The following is a 27,504-nucleotide window of genomic DNA, read 5'->3' as shown; positions in this document are numbered from 1 at the left end:
ACACTTCTAGCAAGTAAGTATTTATTTGATAGACTTGAGTCTTAGTGATTTCTGCGCAACAAAAACCTGCGCCGCCATGACTCTTCTGTGATAAGTGTGTTACTTGAGAAGGAGTCATCGGCTTCTTGGGTGGCACATATTCTTTTTGCAGCTGAGGAAGACTTAAGGGCCTGTCCATAAAGTACGGGAAGAGGAAAGGGGGTTGATTGATTTGTCTTTATTAAAGAGACTTTCAGCCCTTGGCTGGTTCGTCTCTCAGCCGAAGGGGGGTTCTGGCCAAACTCTACGCTACATACAAATCCCGAAAAATGAATGGACAAAAGTCTTCAAGGGGAAAGAGGGAGGGGGTCATCTAAGATGACCAAAATTGTGTCTACGTAGTTTATGGATAGCGCCTAAGGACTCTAAAAGTTCGGGGCGACTGGAAGCGATTGGCCTAGGGCCGAGAACAGTAGAGGCGGATGTCTTATTCGGCGTAGACTTACGGCTACTGTTTACTATTTTAATAATATGGAATGAGGTCACCCATCAGTATCCAACTAAGTATCTACTGATTATGTGCTCCTAATCGAAGCAGACAAAAGCGACATCTTGCTTTTGGCTAGCAGCGACACCACGAATTACACTGAACTCCACAATGTGTACTCTAGTAAAACAAACAGATTCTGAACTTCTGAGAAAACCCTTCGATAATCCCTTTATCATATCTGCACTATTCCCAGTATTGCAACAACTTCGGCATCTTTTAGAATCATTGACCAAATATTGTCTCTTCTGCATCATCTTCCACCACATGAGTCATAAAATTTGGACGCAATAAACCATTAGAAATGGCCAAGTTTGTGCTCTTTCATCGAGCGCGCGCACACACAGTTAGTTGTTGGAGTTTCCCTTTCTCGACCCTCGCTCACCGCCGTTCATTCACACACAAAAACTGTCATCGTCATCATCAATTCCATCCAGCATAGAGATGGATAGGGCCCCGTAGTAGCTCTCCCCCATTTTCGTCATACTTTCTTCTCAGACTGTGGCACACATGAAAATGTTTTGAAATTTTCGCCTTTTCAGTTGGAAATTGAGAGAGCTCGTCGCTCTCCAGAGTACCGAAAAGGATATCTCTCACCGTTTGCCATTTTTTCCCGCGCGCAGGGTTGCAAAATTTCCCTGTGGAGAATGGAAATCCTTCGGAGAGCAACTTCAACGGTTCCCCATCGCACGCTTCTTGTCACAATTTTCCAATTTGTTCTGAATGTGAGAGGCTGAGAGAGTTTTGGAGAGTGTTGTTCATCCCCCCGTCGTCGTCCCGTTCCGTCACTGTATGTTTGGACCGTCACCCAGTCACAGAGTAGTGCCTAGGTTGGCTCAGTCAGTGTCGTTCCGATAATCCACACCAGCCAGCAGCAGAGTCTGGAAAACGGGTCAGTCAGTATCGTCGTGGTTCTGCTCCGAGTAGCATTGGCAGCATCTCAGCTTTGTTCCCCTAGTTCGAGTTAGTGTGGCTGACGATTTTTTTTTTCTTCAATCGGTTCTGTCTGCCACTATTTCAGGATAGATATGTTGTAGCAGAGGGTCGCCGTTTGGGTGAATCGGTCCTTTGAAGTGCCAGTGTCGAGTGTGTTGCCCACAGAGATTTAGTTCAGTTCCAGTCAAGGATCCTCCAAGTTGGCCGAGTTGAGGGTGGAAGCAAAAAAGTGGATTTACTGCCGAGGTCGTTTGGGACGGTTTTGGATTGATTTGGAGGGAAGCAGTTCGGTTGGGGCCGGAAGCCCCCTAGGGCACCGTTGGGGGTGTCGTGTTGTGGAAAATGCAATTGTCGGCTGTGCATAATTGAGTTTTCTCCGCCACCCGGATATGGGAAAGTTGTTGGCGGCTGTGGTGGAATTTTGTGTCGATATCGGTGCATGTGAGTTCATATTTTGAAAATTAAATTGCGGTGGTGGAGCAGCAGATGAAAATTTTGTCCTCGTAGGAAGAAAATCTAGTAAAAGCGCCCCAAAGGGGAGAGGAAAGATAACTGGCTGAAGGTGAAGAGAGGGCGGTGGTCCAAGGAGTGTACTACGATAGTACTACAGACGGATGTAGTGAAAACGTCGGAGTCTGGGAACTCGGCGGATATCGCTCCCGCTCTGCTTGGAAACGGTAGTGTCTATCGGGGTTATTCGATGATACGAGGACTATGACGACGACTTTCTCCGGATTTGCAGTGCGATAAGCACACACAGATAAGCCAAGGCGGAACACAGTCGAAGCAGCCAGGAAGTGAAAGCTGAACAGCAGTTAATCAAGTGTGAGGGAGCAATGTGTTTGTGACGTCAGTGATAACAGGAAAAGTGTGAAGACTCACACAAGTGTGGGTGCGTAAGGACATCTCGGACGCGCGCTATGTTCGAAGTAAGATGTTGATGCATTTGCTTTGTGTCCAAGAAGATTTTCTTTTGTGAGATGGTAACTCTGTTGTATACCCAAAACATCTATTTGAGGTATTCAAAAACAAATTTTGTAATTCGCATAGTAACAGGGAGCCTTGAGAGTGCAACTATATTTAAATAAGAAACCAGTTTCAAGACGAATAAAATAAACCTGCTCAAATCAAATATATTTTGACTATTACACCGCTGAATACAAAATTTGTGCTGGAATGCACTAAAAATCCCATTCAAATTTAAGCATAAACTAATTGAATGTTATTCCAATTGTTTCTTTTTTCACGGAGATTTTAATTTCCACTAAGGCTTTCTCTGGGATTCTTTCCTCGAAATTCAAAAAGAAACTATTTCAGGGGTTTGATCAAGGATACTTCCAAATATTGAGATGGCTCCCTAGTAGAAATTGCTTAGGGTTGCATCAATGGGTTTTATCCTGAACTTCAGTCAGAGGATTCAAACCTGAATTCCAATGCAAACTCATCGTGTTTTTTGGCTTAAGCTTTTCACTGACTGATGTTTCTAAAAATTGCCCTAGGAATTTTATTTCATGAGAAATACAGGATTATGGATTCTACTCAGGAGAGATTCAAGAGGGTTTAGGAGGGGTTAAAGGGAGATTAGGCGGGTCTCATAGCGTATCATAGGGTGTCTAAGGATTAAGGAATTCCATTGGGATTCTTCTGAAGGTTTTCGAGGACTGCTTTCTTTGAGCTTCTCCAGAACTTGCCTCCGGGGTTTCTCCAGGAATTCCTATACACGTTTTCCTAGGAGTTCCTCCAGTCTTTTTTCTAGAAACTTAATTAGAGAGTCACTTGAGTTTTCTTCTGGAGTTGTTCCTGCAGTTCCTGCTGGAGGTTTTCTAGGAATTTCTCTAGGAGCACTTCTTGAAGTTTCTCTAGGAACACTACTTGAAGTTTCTCCTTCTTATTTCTGCAAAATTTTCTTTATAAGATTCTCATAGATATTTTCCTGGAGATCAGTAGGGTAAGAAATCCAACTTTGAACTAGTCAAATTGTAATCTTAATTTGAACCATTTCGAAATTCATTAAAACAACGTACATTTTAGGCAAATATTGTCCCGAAAAAGATGTTAAACAGCTTTCCGTAATATGACCTGATAACATGGACTTTGAAAGCATTAAAAAAAGCGTTTTTGTCATGGAAAACAGGCAATTGAAAAACCATTGTGATTTCACCCATTTCCCCCCAGAGAAAGCACATTTTCGGTGCACTCGTACAGCTCATGCATTGTATCACACGCAATATGTAAACATGTCAAATGAAAGCTTATTTCTCGTAGAATCAGCCAGTAATATTCCACCTTATTTGACATAAAATTATCAAATTTTAGTATTTCTTACTTGGAGAATGTTATCTTAAGTTGAACCATTTGTAATCTAAATTTGAACTAATAAACGGGGCGAGCTTCCAGTGTTGGCCTGCAGACTGCGCTAGTGGTTGCTTTGTTTACTCTTGGGGGATGAAACATTTCAAATTTTGTTTCCAAGTTCCTGAAGAGTTTAGAACATTCTTAGTTGAAATTCCACTGCCTAATGAAAAATAGTTATGGGAATTAGCAGATCCATGTGTTTTGGAAGATGCTCGAGCTGCTGCCGCCAGTAGTTCAAATTAAGATTAAAATTGGTTCAAATTATGATTACGATGGTTCAAATTAAGATTAAAATCATTGTTGACGAATAATCGAATTTTTCAATGAACTTCGGTGCAAATACAAACTTTTTACCACTTAACAGGAAGCATATACCCGTGGCTTTTATGTACATAAGATTTTGTCGTAGTAAATTATTTCCATGTGGGAGAAAAAATCACTCAAAATTTGCGCTACTTCGGAAAGCCGCAATTTGGTTCAACTTTTGATTACCTACCCTATGCGGAGTTCATCCTAGATATCATTCAAAGAGTACTACTACAGTTTTATTTGGAATTTCTCCTAGAGTTTCTTTTGGAGTTTCTTCTGGTATTACATCTAGAGTTTCTTCGTAGAATTTCTCCAGCAATTCCTTCTGAAGTATCGCCAGGTGTTTCTTCCAGAATTTCACCTTCTGATGATGTTTTCTATAGTTTTTCCTCTAGTTTTGCCTTTCTCGTACACCAAAGTGTACTGAAAGGCTATATATTCACTCAAAAAACGAATTTTCGATAGAAGGCTCGGAGGGTCAAGTCATATATACCAATCAACTCAGTTCGACGAATTGAGATGATGTCTGTAATACAGACATATTTCGTATATTAGGGTTTTCCAGAACAAACACTATCAAAAAATCAACTTTTTAAGGTTTTTCTGGTTACAAATGTGATGATTACTCATTTTTCCTACAATTTTATTGGCATTCGTTGTTCGGAGAACTTGTAGCAAACAAGTATAGCTTTCAATTTATGCCGGAAGAATTAAGTTTTGACAAGTTTAGTGTAGTTATGATTTTTTGAAGTTCAAAAATAGTCGAAAAACACAAAATTGATTTGATGCACCTCTTAATTTCAATGGATTTGGCTGAAGTTTTGACCAGTTTTCAATCAAAATATGGGGGTGGACTTGAGAATCCGAGAACATTTTTGAAAAGGTGGACAGGCCTAGTCTGTATGTGTGTATGTGTGTATGTATGTCTGTGTACAAAAAGGTCACTCACTTTTAAGGCACTTCCCATTGGCCGATTTTTCGGATTATAGCTCGAATAGAACCGGAATTTTACCGCATTGTTTGCTATTAAAAATGGTCCGGATCGGTCAAGGCGTTCCGGAGTTATGGCCATTTGAGTGATCCGGATCAGCACCGGTAGAACTGGCCACATATAAAACTGAACCAAGTCCCCGACCAAGCCGCATCATGCGACATATCAAACTGCGGCGATTTTTGTAACCTTCAGCATGGTTGACAAATTTTGTGCGGATATTAACACAGGAGACCGAAAATTTCACGATGTCGGTCCAAAATTCAAGATGGCGGTCTAAAATCCAAAATGGCGGCTCCAAATTCAAGATGACGGTTGTATAATGGAGTTTTAAGCCCTAAACCATGCAATATGAGCATATTTTGTATAGGGAAGATGTTTGGAGTCCAATAATGGCAACTATAATATCCATGATGGCGGTCTAAAATCCAAGATGGCGCCTCCAATTCAAGATGGCGGCTGTTTAATGGAGTTTTAGGCACTAAAACCATGTAACTTGGGTATATTTTGTATGGGGAAGATGTCTGGAGACCATAAATGGCGATCTGAGTATCCAAGATGGTAGACTCAAATTCAAGATGGCGGCTCCAAATTCAATATGGCGGTTGTTTAGTGGAGCTTATGGCTCTAAAACCATGCAATAAGAGTATATTTTGTATGGGCAAGATGTCGGGAGTCCAAAAATGGTGGCCTAAATATCGAAGATGGCGGCTCCAAATTCAAGATGTTGGTTGTAAAGTGGAGTTTTTGACTCTAAAACCATGCAATATGGTTATAATTTGTATGGGGAAGGTGTCCGGAGTCCAAAAATGGCCACCTAAATATCCAAGATAGCGGTCTAAAATACAAAATGTCGGCTCTAAATTCAAGATGGTGGCTGTATAACGGAGTTTTAGGCCCTGAAACCATGCAAGAAGGGTATATTTTGTATGGGGAAAATGTCCGGAGTCCAAAAATGGCAGCCTGAATATCCAAGATAGCGGTCTAAAATTAAAATTGGCGGCTTCAAATCAAGATGGAGGCTGTTTAATGGAGTTTTAGGCCCTAAAACTATGAAAAATGGGTATATTTGGTATAAGGAAGATATCCGGAGTCCAAAAATGGCGACCACAATTTCCAAGAGGGCGATCTAAAATCCAAAATGGTGGCTTCAAATTCAAGACGCTGTTTAAAGCAGTTTTATACCCTAACTGCATGTAATATGGGTATATTTGGCCTGTAGTAAAAAATGGCGACCGCAATATGCAAATTGGTGGCCCAAACACCAAGATGACGGCTCCAAATTCAAGATGGTGGCTGTTTAATGGCGTTTTAAGCTCTAAATCCGTGTCATATGGGTTTATTTGATATAGGGACGAATTGTGGACTCCAAAAAATGGTGACCAGATGGTGACTGTTCAATGGAGTTCTGGGCTCTAAAACCATGCCATATGGGTATATCTGGTATGGGGAAGAAATGTGGAGTCTAAAATTAAAGACGAGAATAGTCAAGATGACGGACTTAAATCCAAAATTGCGGCTCAAAGTTCAAGATAGCGGCTTTTTGTTATGGTGAAATGGGAGAGAGTCCAGGTGCATTTTTGACTAGCATTTTTGAGAGCACCGATCTCGTCATCCACAAAACGCCCGAAAACGAAAACAAGATTCGTGCTTTCGGTATTTGCAAGGCAGCCATTGTGACGGCCATCTTTGGATTCGCTCATATATGTCCTTAAGACATATAGGCGCAAACATCAAAGCTACATAAACGATATGATTTCTGGTGCCATGTATTGGATTTTTGTTTAACGTATGAATGTGCGATATTCATCTACATGTCAGTTGAGTTTTGTTGAAATGTGTTTTCGAAGGCACGAGGAAGACGCCATCACCGCTAGGTGGATTAATTAGGTTTTTTTTTGCATTTGCTACGCGCGGGGGTTTCTCCAGGAACTCCTGCAGGTGTTTCTTTGGTATCTTTCCAACAGGAACGGAAAATGATGAAGATTGTAGCTGAGCAGACGCAAACGCAAAACAAACTTACAAGTGAACAACGGGGCTCGAGAATATCCGCACTTGTTTACTCGTGAGTAAGCGAAGTACGCACTCGCCTGTGATTAGCGAAGCAAGTCTGAGCTGTTTGCATTTTGATTAAAAACGTATTTGTATTTACTTCACTGGCAATTCTTCACTAAAATACACTCTCTGTACCTCCAATAGCTCTTCATGAATAAAGAACGTGTGAGTGTTTTTGTCTTCCCTTTGCTTAGTACTCACGACGTAGGTGGGTGTCAATAAAGTCACACACGGCTTACTCTCGGAATCATGGGTAAACTTTGTGTTGGTATCACAATGAGACCATTTCCATCTCTGCTCTCCAATCATTTTTGTAAGATTTTTTTAAAAACTACTTTTCTCAAGATTTTGTTTAAGGAGTTTCCCTTTGAGTGTAACACATGCAGCTTCTCCAGAGATTCCTCGTAGAGTTTCTCCAAGAGTTTCTCCATTTTCCTATTTTTTTTTGTTTCTTTATATATTCACTTTTCATTTTATTTTTTATTTTTTTTTTTCAAGGAGAAAAACATGAATGAGAAATTCCTACAGAATCCTATAGATTTATCAGGAGTTTCTGTGGGCATTACTCCTGGAGTTCTTCCTGACATTTCTCCTGGATTTTTTTTCTAGAGTTTCTCCACAGTTTGCTTCCGGAATTCCTCTTGTAGATTCGCCTGGAGTTTCTATAGGAATTAAAAAAAAAGTTCATTTAGGAGTTGCTTGTAGCTTTGCTCCTAAAGTACTTTATGAAGTTTCTTCTGAATTTCCTCTCAGAAGTGCCCCAGCGATTTCTCCTAGAGTTCTTCAGGAGTTCCTGCTAAAATTAATTGTGAAATTTCTCATGCAGTTTTATCTAAAATTCCTCCTAGAATGTTTCCCAGGAATTACACTTGGAGTGTTCCCAAAACTTCCTCCTTGGGTTACTTTAAAGTTTCTCCAGTACCTCCTTCATGAGATCTTCCAGCAGTTTCTCTAGGAATTACTTTTGAAGTTTCTCCTGAACTTGTTTCTAGAATTTCTCCTAGAGTTTCTTCAGAGATTCCTTCTGGAGTTTCTCCAGAGATTCCTTCTGGAGTTCCTCCAGCAATCCCTTATGAAGTTTTACCAGGAGTTTCTTCTAATATTTTTCCAGAAATTCCTTTTGTTTTTTTTTGTTTAAAGTGAAGTTTCTCCTGGAATGTTTCTAATCTTAGAAACTCTTGAGTTTCTCATGAATTTGCACCTGGTTTTTTTCTAGTAATTCCTGCAAGAGTTCACTGAGACCTCCCGAGTAGTTCTGCCAAGATTTTTTTCAAGTCGTTTCTTCAGAAGTTTGTTCGGGAATGTTCAGGAGTTTCTCTTCGAGCTCCTCCGAGTGTTACAGTTTCTTTAGAGACTCTCTCTTGAATTTCTCCATCAGTTCATGGAGCAGAGTTTCTCCAGGCGTTCCTTCTGATGTTTCTTCTGGGGTCATTTCTAGAGTTTCTTCACAATTTGCTCCCGGAGTTCCCTTTAGAGTTGCTCCTGGAGCTTCTACAGGAATTCCTATGGAAATTCTTACTGCAATAGCTTATAGCATTGCTTCTGAAATTCTTTATGAAGTGTCTTCCTCCTACTGTTCTTAAGGCGTTCCTGCTGAAGTTAAGTGTGAGATTACTCTAAGAGTTTCATCAGGAATTCCTTCTGGATGTTCCCCAGGAATTGAACAAGCAGATTTCCCAAGATTCTCTTCTAGTAAATCTATCCAGAAGCTCCTTCATGGAATCTTACAGCTGATTATCTAGAAAATGCTCGTGAAGTTTCACCCGGAGTTGCCGCTAAAATTTCTCCTGAAGATTTTTCGGTAGTTTCTCCCAAATTTTCCAAGATGTGTCCCATGAGTTTCCTAAGAAACTCTTCCTAGAGTTTCTCCCAGCATCTTTCCAAAAGTTTTTCCTGAAGATTATCCAGGAGTCTCTCCTAAAGTTTTCAGAGATTCCTCCTAATAGATTTTTTTTTGCAGAACATCAACAGAAATTCCTCTAGAAATTTTCTGAGGATTTCATCCTGAAGTTTATTCCGGGGTTGCTCTTTGAGTTTCTCCAGAAAAATTTCCCTCGAGTTTTTGGGAGTTTCAGGGTGTTTCGAGAGGGGTTTCAATGTGTTTCAAAGTGTTCCAGGGGTTACCTATCTCGAGGTTTCAGGGGGCTTCGAGAAACTTCTGGGTGGCTTAACCCTTTGGAGCTGACGTGGTTGGCTTTATAAAGCTAGTCTCGCCAGAATGGGGGAGTCGAATACTGTAACTTAGGATCTCTATTCATCAATAATAGATGGTCTTGAGTTCAGACGATACCAAGGTATCTCAGTGACAAACATGTTACTGAGAATACTTGCGTACCTCACATCAAAAGGGTATATCACAATAGTTCTAAAATCTGGACGCAGTCATCTTCACCCGACAAACGAGAGAGAACCCTTTGGAGCTAGGTTGTTTTTCCGTTACTGTCGCAAACTCGCTGGTGTTGAACACGTTTGCCAACGGGAATCGAACACACACTCCGAGGCTCACAAGACACCTAAACGACTGATGCCGCTAACCGCTCGGCCACGAAGCCCACATACCATGCGTGTTTTTTTTTCATATTTAAGAGATATTTCGGAGATTGCCATGCATTATTATTTCATTTTTTTTCTGTATGCATAGTGGAAGAGAACTCTATTTATACCTTCTGAAAATTTCTATAAAAATCTTCATCATTACCTCCAGGGCCGGTGCCAGAAATTTCTTTGGAGATTTTGGATTAATTTGAATATTTATCGATTTGCTGGAGTGTTTACGGAATGAAGATTCTCACTGGATTTCTTAGAATGGTCTTAGTCAGTACCCCTTTAACCCTAGTCTTGCATTGGGGTCATTATGACCCTAATAGACATGCTGAACGTACACTATGTCAATGTGGTGAGCATCAGTGAATGCACAAAGATGGTTAAGGATTTCTTTGAAAAACCCCCTCAAAATGCATCCCTCTCCATGGATTTCTTTGCAAATTTGAAAGTTTGTTAAGAAATTTCTGTAAAGATTTATCTTGAAACTGGTTCACGAGATTGCTTAGAAATTTCTTCCGAAATTCCTTCTAGGATTCCTTAAGTGGTACTGTAGGAAATTTATTAAAAGACTGATACGTAAGAACATGCCTGAATGCTTTCATATTTTTCTTCGAAGAAATTTCTCCAGAAATGTTGTCAGATTTTTCCCAAAGGCTTTTCTTTGGAATTTCTACGAACATTCTTCTAGAATTTTATCAAGAAATTCTTCTAGTAATTTCTCAAGGGATTTCTCCAGGAATTCCTCAAAACGTTTCTTCAGAAGATGCAATTCCAGGAGAAATTATTTCACAAAGTTTCGAAGATTTTTACGGGAATCCCTCTATGGTTTTTATTTTTGAATTCAATTGTTTTTTTTTTAGAAATGATTGCTTGAATTTTTCCAGAGGTTTCTTGAGGTCTGACACCATTTATCTAGGGACTTTGTCGGGCATGTATTTGTAAATTTTTCAAGAGCATTCTCAAGAGATTTTTCTGGAAGTTCCTTCAGGGGTTTCAGTAGATCCTTCAGGTATTCATCCAGACATTCCTTCGGGGATTCTTACTGATTTTTATTCCAAAGTTTCACTTAGCAAGTCCGGCAGAATTCTCATGACAATTTTGAAGAATTTGTTTTATGAGTTCTTCCAGGCATTATATAAAGATTATTTAAAAAAAAATATATTTTTGTTGTCTTCAATGGTTGTTTAAAGAGTTCCTCCGAGCTTTTTTATTGTTTCTACAGGATTTCCTTCAAAAATGTTGGGATTTTTAAAAACATTTTTTCTGAGAATTCTTTAAGAAGCATCTACATGAGTTCTTCCAGGGATCCTTCAGAAGTGAATTGAAGGATTGCTTCAAGAATTTCACCGGTACCATAACGGGTGTATCTTAAGGTGTTTCTTCAGGTAATCTCCTTGGTGTTATCTAAGTCATTTATTCAGAAATTGCGCACAAAATAACTTTAGAAATTGCTTTAGAAATTGTCGTCTAGGAGTTCCTCCAGGAGTTTCAAAAGATTTTTTTGAGACAATTTCCATGGGGCTTCTTAAAAACTCCTTCAGAAATTCCCTAAAAAATGCTTCAGTATATTTTGTGTAATTTTTGGAAGAACTACTGAAAGAATATTTGAACAAAATTTCTGCAGGGATTTCTCAAGGCATCCTAGGAGATATTTCTGATAGAACTGCAATAACTGAAGGAATTTCTCAAATAATTCCTGGAGACATTCTAGGAAAAAAAATCAAAGCAATCTCTGCAAGATTTGTTAACACATTTTTAGAAGAATTTCAAATTAATTCCTTGGAAGAACTGTAGCAGAAATTCCTGAAGAATTTACTAAAATACTAAAAAGAAGAAAGAATCGCAGCAGAAATTTTTAAAAGAAACCCTGAGATCCGTGAACAAGAAGGAGGACTCTCCCCTGAAGAGTCAGTTTGAATTTCTCATTTTAGGACTGTATGTTGCACTTTATTTATGTGGGAAACCCAGGAGTAATTTCCTGAGAACTTTCTAGAAAAGCTTCTCGGTAAATCCTTGGTAGAATTCTTGGAAAAAAATGAGAAATTAATAGGATATATCCCATTTCATAAAATTTATGCAGAATTTTCTAAAACTATTCTTGAATAAATGTGTGAACGAATTTCTGGGAAAAAAATCCTGAATACCGAGAGAAACGTAAAGATAAGCATATGGAAAGATCCATAGAAAGAACTCTTAAGATATTTGTAATGGAGTTTCTGTATTCTAGGAAATGTTATTTGATTAAAATTTCTCAAAGGATTCGCGGAGAAATTATTGAAGCTTTTCTCAGAAGAAATACCGGCTAAATTTAATCTAAGATTATTTTGAGAAAATTTTGAATTAATATCTTTGTAAACTATTACAGGAATGCTGGAGGATATTTTGCCGTAATCACTGAAAGTAATGATGTAAGAATTTCTGGATGAATTCCTGTAGAATTTCCTGAATGAATCTCTGAAGATATTTCTTAACACATACATGTGGGAATTTTCGATGGAACCCCTAGAACTCTCTGAAATTTCTGAAGAAATAGTTGAACGATTTTTTGAAGGAGTATCAGAAAGATTTTCTGACAATAGAAGAATGTTATAAAATGAATCTTTGAATAAATTTTCTAAGAAACTCATGCAGAAAATTCTTAAGGAATCCCTAAAGGAAATACCGATGATTTTTTGTAACGTAGAAGAATTTTTAAAGTTATTCCTGGTGGATTTTCAGGTGGAACTCAAGAAATCAACATAAAATAATTATTGCAGAAGGAGTTTCTGAAGCCCTAGCGAATTTGTTACAGTATTCCTAGAAACACTCTTAAAAAAAATACCGGTGGAGTTTCTGTAAGAAATTAAGGTAGATTTTAAGGCCGAATTTCTGCAGTAAGTCTTTCGACAAATTTATAGAGGAATCTCATAAGACATTTTTGAAGGAATCCCCAGGAAAATTTTCAAAAGAATCCCTGAAAAAAATCTGAAGGAATCTTTGTTATAATTTCTGAAGGAGTCGATGAAGGATTTTCTAAAGAAACCCTTTGGGAAATGTCTGGATGAACTTTTGATTTTCGATCCCTTAGAATCCATGAATTATTTTGATTTTTTTTAAATACCTTTCAAAGGGAACCCATGGAAGCTTTATAGTTGAATTATTGCAGAAATTTCTGGAGGTTCCAATAATGAAAAATTCAAAGAAATATCTAGAGGTAATTCTGGGAAGTGATACATGGAAGATAATCTAAAGATCTTCAAGGCTTTTGCAAAGAAATTTCAGGAGAATTTTGTGAGAAATGGCCGTATAATATAGGTTTACATGGTCATTTTCACAAAATTGGCCTTAACTCAGTAACGAAAATAAGTCTCTCTCTCTCTTCTTGGCGTAACGTCCTCACTGGGACAAAGCCAGCTTCTCAGCTTAGTGTCCTATGAGCACTTCCACAGGTATTAACTGAGAGCTTCCTCTGCCAATGACCATTTTGCATGTGTATATCGTGTGGCAGGCACGAATATACACTATGCCCAAGGAAGTCAAGGAAATTTCCTTTACGAAAAGATCCTGGACCGACCGGGAAACGAACCCGTCACCCTCAGCATGGTCATGCTGAATACCCGGGCATTTACCGCCTCGGTTATATGGGCCACCAAGAATACCTCCAGGAAATATCCCAAGAATTGATCCAGAAAATTCTCCAGGGATTCCTTTTTGAAATTCTTTCAAGAATTTCTTTAGTAATTCCTCCAGGATTTTTTCCAGGGATTGTTTCGGGAATTCTTCCAGGGTTTCCTTGAGGAATTTTTCCAGAAATTTCTCCTCCAGGTATTCCTCCAAGGATTCCACCAGAGATTTATCAAGGAATTGGTTCAAGGAATTCCTTCAGGAATCCCACCAGCATTTCCTCCAGGAATTCCTTCAGGGATTCTTCTAAAGATTCTTCCAGATATTCCTCCATGATTTCTTCTGATGATTCCTCCAATAAATCATCCAGATATGCCTCCAAGAATTTTTCATGGAATTCCTCCAGAAATTCTTCAGGAAATTCCTCCAGAAATTTCTCTGGAAACTCCTCCGAAAATTCCACTGGAAATTCCTCCAGAAATTCCTCTGGAAATTCCAAATGGAATTTCTGCAGGGATTCCTTCAGTAGTTCCTCTGAAGATTTCTCAAGGATTCCTCGAGGAATTCCTCCAGTGATTCCTTCAGGTATTCATCTTGATTCCACTAGGAATTCTTCGAGGAATTTCTTCAGGATTTTCTTAAGGATTCCTCCAGGAATTTACCTGAAAGTTATCCAGCGATTCTTCATAAAAACCTCAAGAAATTCCTCCAGGAATTTCTCTGAAGATTTCCCAAAGAATTTCTCTGGATATCCCTCAAGAAATATCAAGGCACAGGCATGTCTCCAGGCATTCCTTCAGGAGCTTCTCTGGGAAATCTTCTAGGGATCTCACTAGGAATTCCCCCAGGAATTCTTTTAGGAATACCTCCAGGCATTCCTCCAGGAGTACCTCCAGGCATTTCTTCAGGAATTGATTCTGGGACTCTTCCAGGAATACCTTTGGGAATTCCACAAGGAATTCAGAAATTTCCTCAGGAATTCTTGCAGAAATTAATCCAGTAATTCGTTCAGAAATAACAACGGCAATTTATTCAGGAATTTTTTTAAGAACTCATCCTCCCGGATGCATAATTCCAAGAATCCAGGGATTCCTTCAATGATTCCTTCAGAGATTTCTCCAGGAATTGTACACTGTAATGAAAGGGTGGCCTTTTGTTAACAAAAATGAAACAATAGATAGAATTTATTCAGGCAATTCAAACACAAAATGTATATTTCTCAAGAAAAAAGCATGTTCTGGTAGAAAATCTGATCTATTATACATACACGACGTTGCATACCCTTTGTAGTCGATGAAATAGGGGAAATTGCCTATTCTCGGCCGTTTTGTTCTTTTCGTCTTTGGGGGTTTTTTGAAACCTATTGAACTCAGAGTTGGTCTCAAATCCTTCCCAGCTATGCTGAATTATATGGCCAAGTTTCAGGCAATTTAGCTGACAAAAACCCCCCATGACGAAGAGAACAAACCTGCCGATAATACCCATTGTCACCCTATTAGAACGATCGGCATGATTTCTTGCGCGGTTCAATTCGACTTCAGGGTGGCTATGTTTAGATGTATAAAAAGTTGGGAAAATAAAATACATAATTTATTTAAAAAAACTGTGACACTACTGAAATATGCATGAGATGCAAAGAATTTCAAAAACAACACAATGAAATAATATTAAATGCGGTAGATGATTGTAAAAAAAAATACATCACCAAATGGGCAATACAAGGTTTGCCGGGTCAGCTAGTCTATCTATATAAAAATGGATTTCCGTCTGTCTGCCTGTCTGTCTGTCTGTCTGTCTGTCTGTCTGTCTGACCACTATGGATTCGGAAACTACTGAACCGATCGACGTGAAATTTTGTATGTAGGTACTCTTGGGGCTGGAGAAGGTTTTAAGCATAGCGCTCTCATACAAATGAAACAGAAATGAGCTGAGAGAAAAGCTCAAAACTCAAAAGCATCAAAACCAATCTAGAGTGCGGTGCTCGAGTGACCTCAACAACTGTCAACTTTGAATTGCCAATACAATGTTTGCTCACGGCATACAAGAAGACAATGTTGCACACCGTGGGTTTGTAGAGATCGACAGGAAGTACGGTATCGGCCGCGTTAACCCACAAAGGAACGAAGAATTGGTTGAATAACACATTTAAAAGTCGGGGCCCGTGGCGCAGTGGTCCACACGTTCGCTTCATAAGCGGATGGTCATGGGTTCGAACCCAGCCCCGGCACTTGCAATTTTTCGTCAGTTGCTCTTCCCCCCGAGAGCAGCTGGCACCTGACCCTCTTCGGAGCATGAAGCTCTAACGGACCCGGAATTTGGATATCGGCGAACCGCAACTCATAATGGACGACCCCCAATTCGACTGGAAAAGGAACAGCAGCCAACCACCAGCATCATCGTGCTCATCATTCTACCGTGGACAGGGTAGAAAAGTTGAAGCAGCACAAGGCACCAGTTCGATACAGTTGAATTAGAATAGAATACTTGTAGGCGCTGTACAAAAGTGTAAGTGCAGCGTCCAATTGGAATCGCTCACGTAGTGCCCAAGTGGACAAAAGAGCTGTAAAATAGGTTAAGTGATTAAGAATAAAAAAAAAAAAAACACATTTAACGAGATATGCTAGAGGTGTCCCCAGGGATGCCTCTACGAACTCTATCCAGCTAACACAAAGTCTTATATGGTCGGCGTTAAGTCAGACCGAACCATCTGTTTTCAATGATTTTGGGAAAATGTCCTACAAACACTTGAAATTTGAAATCTCTGGCATTATTTTCAGAAATACTATAATTCTTTTATGTAATTAAAAATCTACATCAAAATAACGTCGAAAAGATCAGGTTTAACGAATTCCTCAGCTTATCTTTACCTGCCCGAAAAATCGCGTAGTCCACTCTGACTGAACACCGACTATATGATGTTGATTAGGATGCTAAAGTGGAGGTCATATGCGTACCTGCTTCTGCTTCCATTCAACCACGTGTTAAGTGTGCGTATATCGCCTCCACTTTGGAATCCTATCCAAATCCAACATCATATGCGATCGTGTGTTGACTGGGTAGAATCTTCAATAGGAGTTCTTCCAGCAATTCCTTGAACAGTTCGTCCTACAAACTATCTGAGAAAAATCCTGAAGGATTTTTTTTAAATAGGCTATTCTTTCACATTACACATTACACCATGTAACCATAGATAAGTGCAAGAGCCACAATTGAATTGGGCAATACAAGGTTTGCCGGGTCAGCTAGTTGTATATAAACTTTACGTCAATTTGTTTGGGTTTCAAATTAAGAGAATAACAACATCAACCTTCTTTAACTAACTGCATCGTTGAATTGATTGACTATTAAGTTTATTCACTTTGTACGGTCCAAACTAGCACGCGCTGTGAGTTATATCAAAGAAAACGGCTAAAATTCAGCTTTACTAAACCTCTTATTATAAGCGTACCGTCGATGGGGGTGACAATGGGTCTGGGGGGTGAGATTGGGTCAAAACGGAGAAACATAAAATTTGGAATAACTCATCAACTATCGCTAATTTATATTGAAAACTTTATATTATTTCAAAGAGGAGATGTTTTTAAACGTCATGATGCAGAATTAGATGTTTAGCAATAGTAATTTTTTGTTAAATTTGTGGCTAAACTTATGTGATGAAACTACTAGTAAATCACTCTGAAAAAAATTCTATTTCGCAATGTTCCACACAAGCACCTAACCGTAAATTTTCTTATAAGTAGTTAGCTGTAGGTATTACCTGGTTGATGCAATGAAAAAAGTGGGCTATCAATGCACTATTTATTTAAAAATTCAATATTTTCGACCCTATGTCTAAATATTAAGAATGGGGGTGAGATTGGGTCAAGCAAGTTATCGAGTGCACATAACCTTAACAAAAATTTTAACTTGTTATCCAGTCCCCATTTGACTTTAAAGTCGTGCCATGTTTACCGTATCTTCATAAAAACACGCTTTTTTTCGAAAATATGTCGAAGAAGTGTCAAGCGAGCGTGTTGCGTGTTCATACGTTTAGTGCCTAAAATCATTTATAAAAATACACCCATGCGTTTGGACAGCTCCTCTAATCATCATCTAGCCTTTAGTGTAGTGCATATTCGTTTCAATGTTATTGCGAGAGAGGGTCTAATAGTGTGAAATGTTGTGTAACATAATATTTGAACGACCCTCTATCTTGAGAGGCCAATGATCATGTACATAAGAGTTTATAACGGAGGGTTTGGTTAAACATTTCTTATGCAGTATACTAAAAATATAATGTGTTTTTTAATCAATCTTTCAATGCGTCTCTCCCTCATTGTAATCTTCCCTTTCCTCTCTTGGAGGTCGAAACTTTAAATGAGAATGATTATGGTGGCTAAAAATGGCGATACAACATACAAACGTTATTTTATCAAATTTCAACATTTTTTCGGTTGTATTAGCCTTTTTAGGTGGATTTATCATCTTTTAAAATTACCTAAGTTTTTATTCGTCATGATTACATTGTATTTTAAATAGATTTACTAGATATGATCCATAAAATTTACTTATATTCTTAGATAGGCAACTTCGAATACTTTGACCCATTCTCACCCCCTCTAAGGGGTGAGATTGGGTCAATTTTCAATCATTTGTAGTTTAGTAAGTAATTCATATAATGTGATACTTTTTTGCTAAACTATCATTACCACATAGAAGAGTATACACACCAAATAAAAAGTTATTCTGACTTCAGTTGCATTTGTTATTTAACAATTAATTTTTGAGTATCCTTTTTTGACCCATTCTCACCCCCAACGACGGTAAACAAAACATTTGGACACTGCTTAGCTGTCAAACGATTACACGATAACTACACTTGACAAAAACACAACGGAAAATCCAATTACTTCATTTTGAGTTTTTCCACTTATGATCAGGTTTTGATATGATTTACTCCAATGTGGAGCGCTTCGATGACGTTTCAGAGGGTCTCAAGTGCGTTACATGGGGTCCAAAGGGGTTCTACGGGGATCAGAACATTTTTGGTGGATTTCAGAGGCATTACTTAGGCGTTTCGGGGGTTTCAGTCGAGTCTCAGGTGCGTTACATGAGGTCCGCGGGGATTTCAAGGGGACTACGGCGACATTTCAGGAAGTTCCAGATGATTTTCGGTGAAATCAGAAACGTTACGCAGGCCTTTTTGAATTTTGGGAAGGTCTTACATGCATAATTTGGGGCTAGAGAGGGATTTAGGGGGCTTTAGAGGGATTTCAGGAAGTTTCAGAGGATTTTCGCTGGTTTCAAAGGCGTTTACAAGGCATTTACTGTGTTTCTCTGGTGCGTTACATGGGGTCCGAAGGGGTTCTAGGGGGATTTCGGTGGCATCTCAGGTAGTTTCAGAATATTTTTGGCTAGTCTTAGAGGCGTTACGGAGGCGTTTGCGGTAGTTTTTAAAGGCCTCATGAGCGTTACATAAGGTTTGTTTCAAAAGATTTTCGGATACCTCTTCACAAAACCCCTTGGAACCCCATGAAACGCCCATTAAACCTCCATTATTCCATTGAAATGAGCGTGAAACTCTTTTGATTGTAGGGTGTTCCTGAAACTTACACCCCCTCTATCTGATATGACCCTGACCTGAAATACCATGAAACACCGATGAAACTTCCCCAATCCCATGAAACGTCCATGAAATGCTATGAACACCGTTTGAACGTTGCTGAAACCCCCTAAAACTTTCTGAAATGCATGAAAACATCACAGAAACCCTTTTGTTACTCGCTTAAAAGGCTCCTGAGATATCTCTGAATCGCTCATGAAGTCCCGTGAAACGTTCCTGAAACCCTCTTAAAACCCTCTTAAAACATCTTGAAACGCCCATGAAATCCCCAAAATCCCATTAACCTTAGTAGGATGTTGGGATCAATATGATCCAGACTGGCTCGCTGAACATGCACGACGTCATCGTGTTGCGCTTAACCCAACATCTTAGGAGGGTCTAAAACGTCAAGGAAACCTGATGGAACGTCCTTAAATGGCTCCCGAAATGCCCCTGAAGCGCCTTGGAACCTTCTTATATGGGCTCTCTGGGAACTGCTTGGAAGTCCCCTTGGCCCCATTTCAAATGCCCATGAGCAAGACTTGCACTCGCGAATACGCTTTCGTCATAAAAGCCTTAACGAAATAAATGCACAACATTCTTTTTTGTATGCCCATTTTCAAATAACGTTCCCTCAGCCAATAGCATAAAAAGAGGTTCCAATGGTATGAGAATGTGTCAAAGTATGATGCCAGTTCTAAGCTGTTAGTGCACAGGGTCAAATATTTGTCCAAAAAGAAACCAATGCTGAAACATCTTGTTTGACTCGATCGAATTTTCATTAGTTTCAAACTGATGTTGTTTCTTGAGTACTTTCCTTGTAAAATATTTGACCCTGTGTACTTCAGGCCTTACATTGTCTTTTTCTTCCGTTAAACTTCAATACATTCGAGCCGTATGCGTGCAAGTTTTATTATGTTATAAAAGAAGCTTACAATTTTTACTGTTGCAAATATATTGAACAATAGCATGCAGCGTAGGCTTTATCAAACGCAAGAGTTGACGAGTCTCTTTTTTGAGGACTGATATGCGTAGCAATTTCAGAGCAACCTTTATAGATAAACTGTCCTACTAAATATTTCTAAAGGTTAAATTAGTACATGCAGTTTTGCATCTTGTACCGACTAAACTTTCACTAAACAAAATACTGAGGAAGACTGCAAATGGTCGTAGACAAACGCATATCTGTCAAAGAATAAGCAATAAGCATTAGAGGGCGGGATTGGAAGTACAAAATCTCATTACACTGATTTGGAGAAGTATGAAGGTTTTTGTGTTTGTTCTCAATTTTTCTTCAATCTCATCATGGTCATATAAAATTAAAAAAAAAAGAGTTACCATCTCTTAAAATAAGAAATTGATCTACAAATTACAATATCTCACACATTTAAATCACCGTTTCTCTACCACAATCAACTATCTCGTACACAGTGCCGGTCCTTCCATTCCATCTGTGGCTCGTTTCATTCACCGGATCTACGAGCGTACAACCGTGCATTACTCTCATCACACCACCCTCGACCGGAGTCGAGTCAAGTGAAAGTGCAATAATTCGTTCTGTTTCGAAATAGTGCAAACCCAAACCCAAAATGGATAGTTCACCGGATTTATCGTTGAAGCTTCGTCGCGGATCGAGCGACTCCCGCGATTCGTTCTACATGGACTTTGCCCAGGGTATCGACTCGGACATCGAAGATGTCGTGACCCAGGCTTCGGGAGGTGCTCCCCACAGTTGCCAAACACCGGTGGGGACCGTCACGACTCCGAACACCCTGGTTCCCATCACCACAAGCAGCACCACCGCCAGTATACCGGACGTTACGGTTATGTCCGCTTGCGGTACTAGTCATTCGGGAACCGTTGTGATTCCTGAAGATCCCGAGGATTTAGATGATGACATGGAAGAGATGGAACCGGTGCCACCGCCGATGCCAGAGTTGGGAGATCACCCGATTCCTTCGGTCGCCGCTGGGATGGATATGCCGTTGCCACCGCTACCGACGCTGGACATAGACGACAGGTTAGTAAACGCATCCCACTCTCTTCTAATAAAAATCATCGTGACACAGTGAACACAATTGTTTCAAATGGTCAAGGGCAGATGGTTTCGACCTTCTGAAGCATGTATTATTTCAAACTGGTCGGTACCGTGCTGCGCTCCAAAGGTTTGGGAACCCCTGCCACATCAGTAATCGACCAATTTAGCCAGCCACACGCGGAGGGGAGCATTAAACGAACAAGTGCAATATTTGACCCATATTTTTTTCCTCAGTCCCTAGCTGCAACATTCCAACCAAACATTTGCTCGAATGTGGGTGCGTTATGAATGATCATATTAAATGATAAGAAGCTGAAATAAGAGCGAATTCTCGTGTGGGATTTACCACCGTACGTGTCCTACAGCAGTATACTGGAAGGATCGAACAGACAAAGGGGCGACTTGGCGGTAATATCACTTACTTTTTATTGATTGGAATTCCGTTTCGGCAAGGAAGGATCCAATGAGGGATGGAAGCGGAAAAAGGCAGCCAATTGAATTGAAATACTGGCATATATTTTATTTTTCTCTGGGATACGAGGTGTACGTGGATTGAATGGAAATTCCTTGAGGGAAAGGATACTAGCATGTGGATAAGTGGTAACGAACAGGAAAATCGATTCTAATTTATTGCTAATCGAGCCAATGTCCATCGCTGAGGATTCAATATTGTGGAAAATGTTAAAGTAGAACTTTTTGTGTATATACGTGAGTTCTAACATGCTATAAAACTTTGATTTTTAACGTATTGTTATAACCAGTGCTGAAAAAAATGATACACTGAAACTTCTTTTTATGCACATGGCTGGGGGTGCATGGGTTAATAAATGCATAAAAGAGGGAAATTTGTGCACAAATTAAGTTTGGGCTTTAATGAGGTAATCTAGTTCGCGAGAACAGGTCTTGCTCCTGGGCATTTAAGATGGGGCAAAGGAGGTTTCCTGAAAATTCTGAGAGAGCCCAAAAAAAGGGATTCCAAAGGACATCAGGGGAATTTCAGGGGGTTATTTAAAGGGATCTCAGAAGCCTTTGAAGGGCGTTACAAAAGGTTTGCGGGGCACTTCAAGGCATTTCAGGGTCATGTCATAGAGTTTCAGGGGGTTTCAGGAACATTTTAAGGGCGTTCGTGGAGGTTTCAGGGGCGTTTGATAGCATTTCAGAAACGTTTCAAGGAGTTTTCAAGTGCATTTCAGAGGGTTTCTGGAGCCTGTTTAAGGCGTTCAAAGGGGTTTTAGAGACATTATGATGATTTCAAGGGCGTTTCAATCGTATTATGGTGGTTTCAGGGGCGTTTCGAGGTATTTCAGGTTAGGCCCGTATCAGGGAGTTTCAAGAATTTTTTAAATTAAAAGGAATGGATTGGGAGGGTTCGACTGAATGGGATAGTTATGCTACGTAACCGGCTAAGCAGTCTCTTGATGAAATCAAACGATGTGGTCGAAACGTTGGGCAAAGTCAAATAACATCGTTTGATTTCATCAAGAGACTGCTTAGCCGGTTACGTAGCATAAATTAAAAGGGCATTTTAGGAGCGTTTCAAAAGATATTGTGATGAAATTCTTCTGAAACCCTGAAATGCCTCCGCAATCCCCCTAAACCCCACATGAACTCAATGTAACGCACCTGAGACACTCCAAAATCACCTAAAATGCCTACGTAACGCATATGAATCCCACCAAAAATGCTCTTAAACTTCCTGGAATGCCTTCGAAATTCCCCTTGAATTCCCTCGGACTGCATGTAACGCTTCTGAAATGCTCTGAATCCCACGAAAACGCCTGCATAACGCCTCCGTAACGCCTCTGAATACCGCCAAAAATGCTCTGAAGCTTCCCTAATTATATCCAAAATCCCCCCAGACCCCATGTAACTGAGACCCTCCGAAAACCCCAAAAACGCCTCCGTAACGCCTCTGAAACCAGTCTAAAAATGCTATGAGACTTCCTGGAAGGCCTCCGAAACCTCCTTAAGGCCAACTCGGACACCACGTAACGCACGTGAGACCCTCGTAAACCCCCGAAAAGGTACCTGATAAGCCACCAAAACCTGTATAAAATCCTCTGAAACTCTCTGTAATGATTTCGAAAACCTCCTCAGATCCCCGAAAACTCCTCTGAGATCTTATGGTCCCCGCTGAAACCCCTAGGGACCGTCTGAAACGCCCCTGCAACCTCTCTTTATACCTTGTATACCAATAGAAATCTTCATTATTAATTTTTCTTATCGACAATATTGGGTCTGAGTAGCATTCCTTTTTTATGCAGGGCATAAAAGTGCATAAAAATAACATTAGTGCGAAAGGTTTTTCTAAGTGAATTTTTGAAGAAATTTTCAAAATAAATCTCTAGAGAAATCAATGGATTTTTTTAGGAATCACTTGAAGAGTTTCTGTATTTCTTATTTGCTGAAGAAATCGTTGCAAGTTTCTCAGAATGAACCCCTGGAGCTATTTCTGAGAGAATCGATGAAGCTTTTAAAAGGTATTCTAAAAGAATCCTTAAATAAATCTGGAATTTCTTGAAGAAGTGCCTAAGGGGGGTAAGAAATGTGTGAAGAAATTCATGGAGAAATATCTGGAGTAGTCTATGCAAGATTTAATTAAAGAATTCTTGGGAATAGTCCATGAAGCATTTGCCGAGGAAATCTATGTAAGGCTTTCTAAGGGGATCCTTAAATATATTTGTAGAAGAAACCTAGAAGAAAACTCTGGATGAATTTCTAGAAAAAATGTTTGGAGGTATTTTGAAAATAATCCTTCGAATATTTTTTGAAGGAACCTCTTTAGAAGCTTCTGAAGGAATCCTTGAAGGAATTCCCAAAGAAAACTGAAAAAAAATTAAAAAAAAATGAAGAATTTTCTAGAATACGTTCTGATTCAATCCCTGGAGGAAATGTTTAAGGCACCCATACTCCTGAAGCTCCCTGGAAAACTTTCTGAAAGCCTCTCAGTAGATTTTTTTGAAGAAAGAATGTTTTTTGAAAGATTCTTTGGAGAACATTTTTAAAATAGAAGTTTCCTAGTGAAATCTATGAAAACTTCTGGAGAAATCCCTTATTGAATTACACTTGAGGAATTTCTGAAGCAATCCCTATAACTAGAAAACATTCCAAATACGATTTTTTTATCAATCCGTAAAGGATTTACTGGCAGAATTTGTTCAGGAATTTCAAAAAAATATGTGATTTTCTGGGAAACCCCTGGAAGAATTCCTGTATGAATCTTTAAAAGATTTTTTACAGAACTGGACGAATTTCACGAATATTTTCTGGAAAAAATATTAAGAAATGTATGGCGGATTTGCTGAATGAACTCATGCAATAATTTCCAAAATAATTCTTAGTTAAACTTCTGCAGCAATACTAAACATCATTAACAATCTTTGATAGATTTCCAAAAAAAATGTCTTGAAAAGTTTTTGAACAAAAAACCTTTAAATAAACTTTAAAAGGAATCTCTGGATGAATTTCTCAATTCACTTAACCAGAAATTTTCCGAAAGAATTTCGATATGATATTTAAAAGCATTTCTTAGAAACGCGAGGAAGAATTTGTGTACGAATATATGAAGGATTCTCTTGAATAATCCCTTCAGATATGTTTGAATGAAAATCTAGAGAGAATTTCCGTAGGAATTCCTGGAAAAGTTCGGAAAAGAAGGATTACTGGATAAATGATTATAAATTCTGATAAAAAAATTAAGAAATCCATACAAAATTTTCCTTAAGATTTTTTTTATGAATTCTTCTGTTAAAATCCCTAGTAAAATTTTTAAACAATTCCAAGAAGAGTTTGCTATAGCAACCGTTGCAGGATTTATTTGAATAAAAGGAATGATTGTCCGAATTGCTCGTTCAATCCTTGTAAAAAAAAATCCAAAAGGAGAATTTTTGAAGATTTTCGAAAATGCCTTGAAAGTAATTCTGAAAATCTAAGGTATTTTCTTATAGAAACTCTATAGAAATCTTCAAATAAATATCCAATTTCCAATGAAATAATTGGAAGAATTGGTCATCCCCGATAAAAAAATATCCGAATCAGTCTTTGGAGATTTTTGTTTGAAAAAGTCCTTGAAGTGCCAAAATTTCTGGAAAAATCCTTGGAGAAACTTTTAAAGTTATTTCTGGATAAATTTTTGAAGGAATTTTCGGAAAGTTTCCTGCAAATTCTTCCGAAGATTTTTTTTAAGAGTCCATGAAGGTTTTTTTTAAGAGTCCCTTAAGAATTTTCTAAAGGAACCCTCATATAAATGTTCGAAAATGCATCAGGAGAAATTTCTGAAGGGATCCCTGTATGAATTTTGGGAGAATATCCAGCGGAATTTCTGAAAAAAAAAATCCATGGAAGAAGTTGTGTTTAAGTTGATTTTATTGCGCGTATGAAACGAAAGAAGGTGATTCTGATAGTCCTTTTAAAAGAAGGAAGGGTCGTGCGCCTTCGACCTTTGAAAAGCATCTCTTTTTCTGCTTCTTAGCGTTATTTTCCATCTGATACGAAGCCTGCTTCTCAGCACTTTCAACGTTATTAACTGAGAACTTCCTCTGCCAAATAACACGAAGATACTCTTTGTTTAAGGATGTCAGAGTTATTTACTTTACGAAAAGTTCATGGACCGACCTGGAATAAAACCTGTCATCATCAGCATGGTCATTCTGAATACCCACTCTTTAACCTCTGTAGCTATATGGGCAACTTTTTTTTCTAATGTTTGTTTATAAGTACCCTACACACTACAATACTATTTAAGATACCGATTTCTTAGTACAAAAACATGAAGAGATGTTGTGAATATTTTCGTATTGTTATTATTTTAAACCATTTTAAAAGCAGCCTAAAATATATATAAAAAATTTGGTGACGTTTTACACCAAAATAGACTGTTTCAAAAATTATAAATACACATTGTTTATAAAATAAAAAGAACTGTTCTGATGATTTTTATCAACTGCTTTCAGAATACAACACATAGTGCTTCACATTTTTGTATTTCCTATCAATTGTCATAATATTTTGAAGAACAGTCGGGCTCTTTAACAATTAACTTCATATTCCAAATTTGCATTTGCACAAAGTTGTTTTTAATGTTTTTAACATTACGTGTCACTAAACACCAAAAACTATCTAATTTTTTATCATACTCGCTTTCTTTTCTATCATGCTACATTTTTTGACCATTTTGTGCAACTTCAGTTTTCAATCATCTGGTTCACAGAGCCCTATTTTTAACTTTACAAACATAGTTTGTATTATTTGCTTCGTTAGAAAGTTATAAAAGCTAAAAGAAACTTTTTTGGATATTATGCTCCAATTGTAATAGCATTCAATCTATAGTGTATTTATAATTTCTGAAACAGTCTATATACAATGTCCTCTTCTCCCGAATGCCACCGAATCATCAACCATCTTCCAATCACCTATGCATTTTCTGGTGCATCATTCAGATAGAAATGACAACGTAAAAATCAGCTCCATGCAAAGCTATGCAATGAGTGCCATCATCTCATTAAAAATCAACTTGACTGAGTCTCTTCTGCGCCAGATCCAGCATGGTATGTACGTAGTACGTACATACACAAAACCAGCTGCTTCAGCTTCCGATGATTCTGTTGTAGGTAGGTAGCTGATGCTGCTGTCGCTGTCACAGCCCTACTACTCTCGTTAAAGTGATAGCGTGCTCGGAATAAATTATGTCAAGTGATTTAAATAATTTTGCTCACGCTTGTTGTTTGGCAGCTCGAAAATTTGCGCCCTCACCCGTGGATTTGTTTGCCCGGTAAAAAGTTGCGCCGCATCGCGTCGCGTCGGAGGGTTGGGTTGGAGTTGGAGCTGAACACTATTGGCTGACTGGCTATGTTGTCGCTTGTTTTACCATCCCCCAAGAGATTTTGTCGCAGTTTCTACCAACATAACGTCGTTGGCTGGGTTGTGGGTGGGAAGAAGATAATAAATTTTCCTATCGACTTTCCTATTATTTACTTTGGGAAGTTAGTGTCTGCGTGAGTTAATAAGGTCCACTGAACTCGATAGGAATTTGCAACAGCTCCCACTTGAAAGCAAAACGAACAGTGACGCTTAGTCAATTTTAATCAAGCACTGTTTTGGGGTGGAGTTGAATTCAGCAATTCTTTGACATTCAAAAACTTTGGGACAAACAGGTAGTATGCAATAATCTATTTCGTAATCTAGGCACTACACTGTTTTCTCTATACTTTTTGGCGTTTGCCAGACTTTTTTTTTATTCCTAATCACTTAACCTAATTTACAGCTCTGTTGTCCACTAAGGCACTACGTGAGCGATTCCAATTGGCAGCTGCACTTACACTTTGTACAGCGCCTAAATCTACTCTATTCTGAATCTTCTATATCGAACTGGTTGCCTGCTGTCATTTTCCTACCCTGTTCATGGTAGAATGATGACCACGAGGATACTGATGTTTGGCTCTTGTTCCTTTTTGAGTTCGATTAGGGGTCCATTATGAATTGCCATTTTATGAGAGCTCAGAAGAGAGTCAAGTACCAGACGCTCGCAGAGGAAGAGTAACTGACAAAGTACCTGGGCTGCGAACCCA

At 38.9% G+C, this 27,504-nt stretch overlaps 1 protein-coding gene across 1 annotated transcript; it reads left to right on the top strand.

Moving 5' to 3' along the window:
- Positions 1 to 1,406: 1,406 nt before the first annotated feature.
- LOC134285272 (proton channel OtopLc-like) lies at positions 1,407 to 21,047 on the top strand. The gene is made up of 2 exons (XM_062845799.1): positions 1,407 to 2,391; positions 20,332 to 21,047. The coding sequence occupies exon 2, from the start codon at positions 20,490 to 20,492 to the stop codon at positions 20,970 to 20,972; it is 483 nt and encodes a 160-aa protein (XP_062701783.1). The 5' UTR covers positions 1,407 to 2,391; positions 20,332 to 20,489; the 3' UTR covers positions 20,973 to 21,047.
- The last annotated feature ends 6,457 nt before the right edge of the window (positions 21,048 to 27,504 follow it).

The sequence above is a fragment of the Aedes albopictus genome, chromosome 1 (assembly GCF_035046485.1).
Source record: "Aedes albopictus strain Foshan chromosome 1, AalbF5, whole genome shotgun sequence".
NCBI classification, from domain to species: Eukaryota; Metazoa; Arthropoda; class Insecta; order Diptera; family Culicidae; genus Aedes; species Aedes albopictus.
This window is presented reverse-complemented; position numbering and strand designations above follow the sequence as displayed.